The following is a 12,301-nucleotide window of genomic DNA, read 5'->3' as shown; positions in this document are numbered from 1 at the left end:
TAGGTTTGGTAGCACAGAATATGTAAAAATAACCTTGATGTAGGAGTAGGGATAGTTATGACAGTATATATCTTTTTTTGGGGTGAAAAGTCTAACATAAACTCAGTAGAGAAGGTTAAGTTACTGTTCTCTGCTGGTGCCAGATCAGAGGATAAATGGTTTGACTGTAGTTTATTACACAACGCTTGTAGGGTTAGTAGTACAGAATATGTAAAAATAACCTTGATGTAGAAGTAGGAATAGTCTAACATAAACTCAGTAGAGAAGGTAAAGTTACTGTTCTATGCTGGTGTCAGATTACATGTCAAGGATTGTAATAGTTTGTAGTGTATTACAAAAGGCTTGTAGGTCTAATTATTATAGTAAAATATCTTTTTTTTGTGGAAAGTCAAACATTAACATTGTACAGAAAAACAAGAGATAATGTTCTCGGCTAGTGCCAGATTTTATATTAAATCTAACATACAACCCGTAGAGAAACTAAAGTTACTGTTTTCTGCTGAAGCCAGATTTTATGTTAAATCTAAAATAAACCCAGTGGAGAAGGTAAAGTTACATGTTTTCTGAAGAGCCAGATTTTATGTTAAATCTAAAATTAACCCAGTAGAGAAGCTAGAGTTACTCCTTGTGTTTCAAGATATTCACCTAATACAGGCCTCATTAAAAAATAAGGAATAGTTATATATTTTTTTTATTGTGTAGTCATTAACCCAGTGGAGATAGTAGGAATAATAGTAGAAATCTGGGGATATAGAAAGAAAGGTTGGACAAACATTTGATTCACAGATAACCATGATAAAGTGTTTACAGAGTTTAACTACACTAGTTAGACTGTACAGTAGTGGAGTGGAGAGAATGCCTATTACTGTAAGTAGATTATTGTATGAACCTATGTAACCGGTTTCCACATAAAAATTGTAGTCACTACCTCTGGGTGGATGAGCCGAAACTGCAAGACATCGATAGCATGCTAGGCAGTATGATGGACGATCCCAAGATCATGTCAAAAAGTGGGAAGCTAAACAACGATGGCGGGAAGATGACGAGGCAAAGACGAAGAGGACCCCATTTAACAATGGATGGACGAGTTACCGAAGAAAAAGAAACGATGGTTCCTGGATGAAATGGATTTCGATATGATATTCAACAAGCTGGGAGAAAGTAGGGAATATATTGGCAGGGAATCAGTGAAGTGTGGGTCTGTCAAGCCAGGATGAGCCTTCCTAACAACGCATGCATGCAAATCTTTATTGTATTTAACAACAGTGGTGACAAAGACACGGTAAGCGAGCCGACCTGATGATGTTGTTAGAGGACTGTCATGTGAGTGGAGACGTCACCGTTTGGGAAGAAGTGAAAAAGTAAGTAGAAAGCATCGACATCATACACTAAAATAACACGGAACCTGTGCATGTTTGTACAATACCAATTGCATAGGCAGAGGTAATAGAAATGAAGGAAATGAAAGAACCAACGAGAGTGTGACGTCACAACCAAGAGACTATAAGACACGAAGTGGCAGGTTGAATTGTCAATCTGCTCTCTCTATGGTGAGTCGAGCTAGTTTCTCCTGCAACAATGTCAGACACTTGTATAGAGACTGCCAAGCTCGTTCCCAACAACAGCAACGAAAACAAGACAAACCAACTTATGGCTCCAACGGGAGTTGTTTCTTCTGTGGAGAGACAAAACATTGTGCACCCCAGTGTGGAAAACGAGTCGAAGCCCAAACAGCGAATGACAAAGAAAGAAAAGAAACTGTCTAAATAAAGTGTTACGGAGTCCAGAGACCCAACGGCGATAAACCACAATTGCCTTAACTGTGGACAGCTCAGGCATGGCCAAACCAAAGACAACTTTGAACCAATTCCCAGTGACCTGTTCGACAACAACATCGATATGACCAGAGACAACACTCGTAGTCAGCAATACTGGTACTGGTGTGGAGGAGTGTTCAAACTCTACAGTTGGAGACCCAACGGCGATAACCACAAGTGCCTCAACTGTGGACAGCTCAGACATGGCCTACTTGAGTGCCAAGAAGAAATCCAAACTGAAGACACCATTGAAGCCATTGCCAGTGACCTGTTTGACAACAACATCAATATGCCCAGAGACAACACTCGTGGAAATACGCATAAATGGGTAAATACATTTTTGTCCATATATGTGTTTAGCAAAAAGAAGCTCAATTTTAAGACTTTGATTAATAGTCTTCATAATAATGTTAGCCAAGTAAAGGCTAAAATGAATTGTAGCAAGATTGCTAGAATTTTTGCTCTTTTAATTAGTAGCATTGTATTAATTAATATCTTTGGCTAATTATTAGAATCACACATTGTATAAAAGTCATATTGTCTAATATGTACTTAAATCAAAATGAGTGACAGATTGACATATAAAAAGGAGTTATAATTTGGTAAACATTCAATTCTAGGTTGATAACATATCACATGGGAAATTTCTACTGTAAGTTTCCACTATCCATATAAGGTTGGTTTTCGACGTCATTAGGCTAATTAACCAATCACTATAATTAATTATGTCATATTTGACCAATTGGATAAATGATTGTCCAAACCAAAAGCTACGAAACTATTATATCTTTGAGCAGCTTGATATATAAAATATAAAAACGAACTGTTGCATTGTTATTCCTGTTAAGACAAACGTCTTAACTACTTACATAAGAAGAAGCAAATACACAACGTGATGAGGAAGCCAAAAAAGACAAGTGAAAATACTAGACAATCATCAAGGGCTGTTTGTTCTAAAATATGTAGCAGAGAAGAGAGTATGCGTCACACTTTGGATGTGGGGAGTTTTCATGTGTATTTTCCACATCTAGCCAGCGACTCATACCACTGCAATGTGCTACAGAATAACCAGTATTTAACTTTTGAGTATAAGGTTAAGTCATGGCAAGAAGTGCCAGCATTAGAAAAATAGAGCCCCTGTGAAAATCGCGAGTGTCTGGAGTTTCAGAGATAAACTTTCCCAAAGTAATAAAAAAAAATTAGTTGTTTGACCATTGGGTATTATGGTTAAAGTCTGGCAGTCTGTAGACGGTTGAGCTTTATAAATCACATGGATGCGTGTAGGTGTATTTTAGGGATAGTTTTCACAGATGTTTTAAGCAGTGGGAGAACCTGTGAAAACCCACACGGTTGGACAGGAAGCCCTACTTCCTGTCACGTTCAAGTCGGAAATTGAAACCATGTCACTTGACTCAATGACTTGTCATTAACAAAATACCCTGCTTGGAAGAAGGAAAAGTTCCATTTTTGAAACTTGACACTATATATATATAGTAGTTGAAATCAGACCAATAGCTGCATATTCCAACAGTTCAAATCATCTAACAATGACTCATTAAATCATTAAATAAAACTATGAACATTTGCCATTATTTTGTTTCAGGGGCTGTACAGAAAAATCCTATGATGAGAAATTCAACAGACTTAGAAATTAATGAAGGTATCAAAAATTGGCTATGATATGCCCCAGAGAGGATTAAAAAGTGTACTTTGTAAATGTGTATTTTGTCTAACCTTTTTGTGCACATGTATTATGTAATGCATTCTCACATTTAATTAACATTGGTGAGCCAATGTCTTACTCTGAGGATCATGACCCTGATTTCCATAAAATGGTCTGTTATATTTCATCATTTTCATCATGTTAGAGTAACGTAAAAAGTTGAAGTCAGATTTACGTCAAAACTAACATAACTCAAAAACGAAGTAGGGGGCTTATCAAATGCAGAAAGCGCCCTGACTACACAGGTTGCGACTCAAACAGCCCCACAAGCTGAGGCATCGAATATGGTATACGATAACTACAAATATGGCGATATTTCGACTCTCGTAGATCCATACGAGGGTATTTCGCGACAATTTCGATCATGGGTAAAAACTTTAGAAAAATATGCAACAATTAAAGGTCTTTCAAGGGGAGTAATACGAGAGTGCGCTTACCACACGGCAAGAGTTGGGGTAAGTGATTTCATGGAACGTTTCTTGACAGACAATCCCACAATGAAGGCAGACAGAGCTGGCGTCTCGTTTCCATGAAACGTCAGATATTATGGACATGATCTCCTCCATGAGGAATGTAAAACAAAAGATAGGTTGCCAGGAAACGAAACATGCCCACAGCAGCTAAATCGTCCTTGCAGTCAAGAAGAGTTGTCGCATATTTTTAATTTTCGGTAATGAAACATTTATAATACACTTAAATCTGATTATAAATTTAAAGTCAATCGGATATTAACTTTGGCCTCTTGAGCGTCCACAAGATTTTTCAAAGTGATCAAGGGCCATAACTCTGGCAGTAATTATCGGAAATTGCCAAGTCACAGATTTGAGAGCCGAGACCTAGACGATCAAAGGTCATAACAATGTATGTGTAGCAGGGATGGTGTCACACATCTGATATGGTAGAAGCTTGTGGTTTCGCTGCCATATCCGTGATGACTATGCTACACCAGTAAAGAAACTAGAGGCAACGTTCTCTGCTGGTATCGGATCAGAGGAGGACATCTTGATAAAGGCCTAGATATTTAGACTAGATACAACACCAGTATTTTATTGTAATGTCTTACATAGACTCAATTTTATGCGTTTTTCTCAGCTAGATATTCTTTTATATACAAAGTATACATTTTTTTGGGATAATAACAAGTCAAGAAGTATTCATTCTGTTAGTTTTGGATCATCAATATCCTGTGTAATTCTGCCAACTTGGGAATTACTATGGTAACACCGAGTAGACACCTGTAAATGACTGTCTACAAACTACTATTTCAATCAAAGCAGTAGAAATAATAGGAATAATTATAATAAAAGTCTAGATATAGAGGAATAATTGTATTAATTTAAAGGCCTAGATATAGCAGAGAGAAGGAATTTTAAATATGTGACACCAGTACAAAAATTTGTGTAACATTAATCCAGTACAAACATTAGAGTTAATGTCTGCTGTTGTCAGACCAGAGGAGGATATCTTGACAAGGCCTAGGAATAATAATTATAATAAAAACCTAGATATAGAGATAAGGAATAATTATAATTAAGGGGGTAGGCCTAGATATAGAGAGTAGGAATATTACAGATGTGACACCTGTATTTTTGGGAGTAACATTAATCCAGTACAAAAATTAGAGTTAATGTCTGCTGTTGTCAGATCAGAGGAGGATATCTTGATAAAAGCCTAGGAATAATTACAAAAAAGGCTTTGATATAAAAAATAGAGATAGTACAGATGGGACACCTGTGTTTTATTGTGTAATGTCTAACATATACTCACATCCATGCTTTTCTCTTGCTAGATATTCTTTTATATACTAATAATGTAGAGCGGGGCTACTTTAGATTCCGGGGGTTACTTAAGATCACAAACATTTTAGAAGATATTTCAAAAAGTTCCCAAAATCCGTCAAAATTTCTGGACTTTCAACTAACTAATTGTTATTTTCAATCATTTAGCTACATTTTCAATCTCATTTTATATTCCTGATATTAACATGTTCTGTTATACAACTACATAAACAATAGTATCTAAATTAACAGTTTTTGTCATTGCTGTAAATTTTATCTGTGAAGCAAAAAGTTGAATTTTGTTATGAGTTATTTCCCTTTGTTAAATAAATGACCGTAACCTTCTGAGGCGAGGTGAACCAAGAAATGAAATCATTAGTCACTTAGCGGGTTAGCTTTTAAAGAGTAATACATTACCATCAGGATGACGACCGGTTAACAGATCCCAACACCACATGGTGGAGATGCCGCTTGTCGTCAACGACTGATTTCACCTATTTTTGATGCCTGTCATTTTGAGGCAGGGCAGATGTTCAACATTTTCTCATTGATAATTTTTCGCGGGGTTCGGAAGAATGCTGATTTTTCCAGTTTGTTCGGTCGAAGGGCCTAACTCAGTGATTGCTTAACTTTCGAAATGTCTTCTGGATGTTTTAGTGAATTTGATGTAGATCTTTAGTAAGAAGAGTTGACAAAGTTTTGGCTATAGCAGTCGACGATTTTTATTTGCCAACGATGACATAGCAGCAGAATTTCCCTTTGTTAAATAAATGACCTTAACCTTCTGAGGAGAGGTGAACCAAGCAATGGAGTCGTTAGTGGATTAGCTTTTAAAGAGTAATCCATTAACATTGGTATGACGACCACACCACAGTGATGACTATGCTACACCAGTAAAGAAACTCAACTAGAGGTAACGTTCTCTGCTGGTATCGGATCAGAGGAGGACATCTTGATAAAGGCCTAGATATTGAGACCAGGAATAATACAGGACGAACACCAGTATTTTATTGTATAATGTCTAACATGCTTTTCTCTCAGTTAGATATTCTTTTATATACTAAGTATACATTTTTTTGGGATAATAACAAGTCAAGAAGTATTCATTCTGTCAGCTTTGGATCATCAAGATCCCGTATAATTCTGCCAACTTGAGAATTACTATGGTAACGCCGAGTAGACACCAATCTGATTAAAACAAAGATCCTATTTCGGTTCGTTTTTATAGTTCAAAATTTCGTTGTGTTCTGCTTGAAATGAGGGGTCAGCCAATCAAATGGTATGTCGCGTCGAGTGCTTGACCTTTTTTGCGTGGAACTGTGGGTAGACATTAGCAGCGATATAATTCAAAGCAAAGCATAGCCACTTGCAACATCTATTCTGATTGGTTAATCGAATGACTGACGTTATAAGGTCATATGTCACTTACTTGACATCTGACGTGAACTCCCACTATAACTTGTTAGATCTACATGTAGTGTAGGCCATCGAAAGTATAAAAGATAGGTTGCCAGGCAATGAAACATACGCCCACAACAGCTAAATCGTCCGGGCAGTCAACAAGAGTTGTTGCATATTTTTACTTTTTTCGGTAATGAAACATTTATAATATACTAAAATCTGATTAAGAGCAACAACTCTTGAAGTAATTATCAGAAAACAATTAGAATTTGTTTGTTTGTATAAAGTTCTGCCCCATGCTAACATTTTGTATACAAAACTTTTAATATCATGGATTTAGCTGTTCAAGACATAAAAATCCGTTGAAAATCAATATACTTGTTCGTCGCAAGATCTTAAACTCTGTGTATCAATCTGAAGTCAATCGGATGATAACTTTAGCCTTTAGAGCGTCACAAAGTGATCAAGGGCCATAACTTTGGCAGTAATTATCGGAAATCATTGAAAATCAATAGGATTCTTTGTCTCATGACCTTATAAATTTAAAGTCAATCGGATATTAACTTTGGCCTTTAGAGCGTCCAAAAGATTTTTTGAAGTGATCAAGGGCCATAACTCTGGCAGTAATTATCGGAAATCATTGAAAATCAATAGGATTCTTCGTCTCATGACCTTAAACACTGTGTATAAATTTAAAGTCAATCGGATATTAACTTTGGCCTTTAAGAGCGTCCACAAGATTTTTTGAAGTAATTAAGGGCCATAACTCTGGCAGTAATTATCGGAAAATCGCTGAAAATCAATAGGCTTCTTCGTCTCATGACCTTAAACACTGTGTATAAATTTTAGTTCAATCGGATATTAACTTTGGCCTCTAGAGCGTCCACAAGATTTTTCAAAGTGATCAAGGGCCATAACTCTGGCAATAATTATCAGAAATCGCTGAAAATCAATAGGCTTCTTCGTCTCAAGACCTTAAACACTGTGTATAAATTTAAAGTCAATCAGATATTAACTTTGGCCTCTAGAGCGTCCACAAGCAATTGTGGACGTCGGACGGACGGGGGGCGGCGACAATATACAACCACATTTCAATGTGGGCGTATAAAAACGAAACGAAATATAGATCTGCATTTTAATTAGTAGAAATAATAGGAATAATTATAATTAAAGTCTAGATATAGAGTAGGAATAATTATAATAAAGGCCTAGATATAAAGATAAGGAATAATTATAATAAAGGCCTCGATATAGAGAGTAGGAATAATTATAATACAGGCCTAGATATAATGACAAGGAATAATTATAATAAAAACCTAGATATAGAGATAAGGAATAATTATAATAAAGGCCTAGAGATAAGGAATATTAAGGTTTGACACCAGTACTTTTTTGGGGCAACATTAATCCAGTACAAAAATTAGAGTTAATGTTGTCAGACCAGACGAGGATATTTTGACAAGGCCTAGGAAAGGCTTCGATATAGAAAGTAGGGATGATACAGATGGGACATCTGTTGTGTAATGTCTAACATAGACTCACATCCATGCTTTTCTCTCAGCTAGATATTCTTTATATACTAAGTATACATTTTGTTTTCAGAGACAAAATGAAACTGGTGTGGGCTTTATTCTAAATTGGACAGGCGACCCTACTCCTTGCCACGTACAACCGGGGATTCAAAACCACGCCAGTCGACTCAATGACAGACTTTATGATACAGCGCGCACACGCTAACCATTCAGCCATCCAACCCCCCCTGAAGAAGAAGAAGCAGCAGCAGCAGAAGAGTTTTATCGTGTGAAACGAGTTACACAGAAAAAGTGGGAAATGGTAACTTATTATAATCACCAACAAAACCAAACCAAGAAAACTTTTCAAGTGAAGACCAATTCTCTGGACAAATTGGTGAATGAGTTTCTATGCACAAAAAAATAAATAATAAACAGACTTAATTAAATATATATATTTTTGGGGGGTTTATTTCCCAAGTAATATATATTTTTTAATTATTTCTCAATGAAATATATATTATTTTCTTTAAATTCTCAATTCAATATGTTTTGTTTATTAAATTTATCAAAGAAATCTTTTTTTCTTGTTAATTTCTCAAATAATTATTAGTTATAAATAAAAAAAAAATTTTTGTTTGGGGGGTAATTTCTCAAATAATTTCTTTTTTTATTATTATTTTTTTTATTTATCAATTAAATATATTTGATTTTGTTTATTTCTCAATTTTTTTTTTTTTTATTTTTTATTTTTTTTTTATATTTCTCAATTATTTTAATATTTTTTTTTGTGTATTTCTCAGTTACATATTTTTTTTTTTCTTTAGCATATTGACTACCCCAGTTACCTGTTAACAATTACTACCATACAATATTGACTACCTCAGTTACCTGTTAACAATTACTACCATTCAATATTGACTACCTCAGTTACCTGTTAACAATTACTACCATTCAATATTGACTACCTCAGTTACCTGTTAACAAGTACTACCATACAATATAAACCAGAGGGGGGGGGGGGGTACTAGTACCATGGGGACTAAGCTCTGAAACAATTTCAATAAACTCAGAAAACAGACTGTAATCTGGATTTTTTGAAGGAATGATGCAGCAAGAAGAATATTACATGTTCCTAGTTCAAATAAGAGATAAATTTTAGCTTTTTTTTAGCTCATTTTCTGAAATGCCTGAAATAAATGCTCCCCCGATGCCTTATACTGCCTTAGTCACAGAACCCGGTCACAAATATTCATGTGACTCAGGCATGTGAGGCATTAAGACAGAACAGTAGTTTTGGGCAGTCCAGGAGCAAAATACAAATGTGAGGTCATCCTTTGATGTGACAATCATGCATAATTTATACATACAAAATAGTGGAAAGATTGGACTTATGTGATAATTTCATAAAAATGCACATTCATGATAGTGTATCTATAAGTTGATATAATTATAAGTTCTCAAGTGGGACAATGCATAAAGTATTTATACAATACATATTGTGTTGATGCCCTTGTGCAATATCAATATATAATGTCTTGCTCTCTATCATCTAAAGCCCATTATATAAATGAAATGAAATGAAATGGGGTTTAACGTCCTACTGTTCTGCTCCTAACCTGGGCTAATGAAGACGGGCATACGCCATACAGTGTGCTATGAGGGAAATTTTGCCTGGACAGCGGCACTACGGCCTACTCTTATATCGAATTCCAACTGCCAAGGGATCTTTTACGTGCACGCCAATGTGTACACGGGACCTCGGTTTTTCGTCCCATCCGAACGACTAGACAGCTTTCCTTGTCAGCCCCTCTGTCCTGCACCACTGACAAGGGAGAACCACGCCGGAAAATCTGGATGAACTTTCTCGGCCAATGCAGGGATCGAACACCCGACCTCCTGGCTAGCGAGCTAGCGTCTTACCCACTAAGCCACGTGGACCCCCCCCATTATATAAACATCATAACAATTTCTTTATTGATGAAATATACGACATGTTCTTGTTGATAGCAAGTTTAATGACTAAAAGATGGAACTGGCTTCAAGTTCACAAAGCATTTTCAGGCTTTTAATTTAAGTTAAGAATTTACTCAATATTGTTCGTCTTATTTTAACTAAAATATAGCCCTTTATAAAACTTTTTTTTTTTAATATATCAAATACATCAATAAGAAACTATGTGTAAAGTTTTGTATTTCTGGATCAAAGATATATCTCATAAACAGTGATTGAATGTTGAGTAAATTCTTAACTTATGTGAGAGAGACATTGCTCAATATATTGATACAACACACTCATGCAATATCGATATATTACTTAATATCTCGCTCTCGACCGTATAAAGCACATATAGAAATGCACATGCATGATAGTGTATCTGTATTTTAAGTTGTTATCATGTCTTGAGTGGGACATCACATAATATACTGATACAACACTCGTGTTGATGCCCTCATGCAATATCAATATATTACTTAATGTCTTGCTTTTCACAGTTTAACATACATTAACATCATGACAATGAAATATACCCCACCTCCTTGATAGTAATTCTAACTCATACGACTAACAGACGAACCTTGCAATTTAGAAGGTGAATCAGTGATCAGCGTCACCTGAAATGAGAAAAAAAAATGATACATGATTCACAGATGTTGAAAACATTATTTATAGTAAAGATTTTTTCTGTCACTTTTTTGAATATGATACAAAAGTATATCAATTTTTTTTTACCTCATTTAAAATTTCATTTGTTTAGATTTTTGAAATGTGATACATCCTTGAATTAAACATTTTAAACTATGTACATCCTTAAAGATTAAAAAACATATTTTATTATCTAGTTTAATCTACAGGTAATTGTATCACGCTCTTGCTGGATAAAACACATTGTATCACGCTTGAAGCACAACTCTTGCTGAATAAAACACATATATTGTATAAAATAAAGATAGCATACACCATGCAGTGTGTTATAAGGGAAATTTTGCTTGGACAGCAACACTACCGCTAACTCTTATTACCAATATCAACTGTCAAGGATTCTTTAACGTGCACAGTAACGTGTAAACAGGACAAAAGTCATATCATACATCCTTTATCATTATTTTTATCTTGTATCGTGATTTGATTACCGCACTTAAAACACCCTATAAATATGCACACACAATACAAATGAAATAAGATGGGATTGAACGTCCTAGTGTTCTGCTCCGACTGGCACACACAATACAGATTGTTATCTATTGGTTCTGTTATCTAATATGATACATACTAAACTTAAACTAAAAAGACAGACTGTTTCTATAAGTATACACATAAGTTTATAAATTGAAATGGGGTTTAATGTCCTACTGTTCTGCTCCGACTGGGATAATGAAGATATGCTATGAGGTAAGTTTTGCCCGGGCAGTGGCACTAAGGCCTACTCTTATATCGAATTCCAACTGAAATGGCCTATACACAGGACCTCAGTTTTTCATCCCATCTAAACGAGAGACAGAGAGAGGGGGAGAAATAGGGGTTTAAAATCCACTGGTCACAAACAAGGTCATTTCGGGACTAACACATAGTTTAATTATTATTTCAATAATTAGATTGTGTGTAATGCTTTTTAGCAGAGGAAACCCGGAGGACCTGGTGAAAACCCACAAGGTTGTCCCGTACAAGCAGTAAGGCTGGGAATCGATATGAAATTTCAATATCGATTATCGGCAAGAATTTGTCAGCGATTATCGATAATAATCGATTATCTTTTTTCGGAAAAATCCGAACTTTACAGACCTGTTATTTGTGTTGATCGAGTTACAGTAGTGTTATTATCCTAGTCTAATACTGTGTCGATGTGCGTACAAAAATCAATTAATGTAAAATAATTAGTTGCTAAATGTAGGACTAACTTGAGTATTATTCTAAGTTCTGTTCTTGATTCATTTGAACCTTTTTTTTATCTCCGATAAATACAAAGACAATACATGGTTTCTCTTTGCAAGTGACTGGCGATCACACAGTGTTACTACTAATAGAATAAAATAAAATAAAAGGCGTCTATTGATTGGACAATAAAAAAAT

The 12,301-nt window shown here is 35.3% G+C and overlaps 1 protein-coding gene across 1 annotated transcript in view; it reads right to left on the bottom strand.

Moving 5' to 3' along the window:
* Positions 1 to 10,227: 10,227 nt before the first annotated feature.
* The window catches only part of LOC126824098 (vacuolar protein sorting-associated protein 11 homolog), a 40,671-nt gene continuing 38,597 nt past the window's right edge, over positions 10,228 to 12,301 (bottom strand). The window contains exon 28 of the mRNA XM_050553295.1: positions 10,228 to 10,845. Within this exon, the coding sequence (XP_050409252.1) occupies positions 10,783 to 10,845 (63 nt within the window). The 3' untranslated portion in view covers positions 10,228 to 10,782. The remainder of the gene's footprint in view (positions 10,846 to 12,301) is intronic.

Source organism: Patella vulgata, chromosome 1 (genome assembly GCF_932274485.2).
Source record: "Patella vulgata chromosome 1, xgPatVulg1.2, whole genome shotgun sequence".
Taxonomy (NCBI): Eukaryota; Metazoa; Mollusca; class Gastropoda; family Patellidae; genus Patella; species Patella vulgata.
Note: the sequence above shows the minus strand (reverse complement) of the source record. Positions and strands in the feature narration are given on the sequence as shown.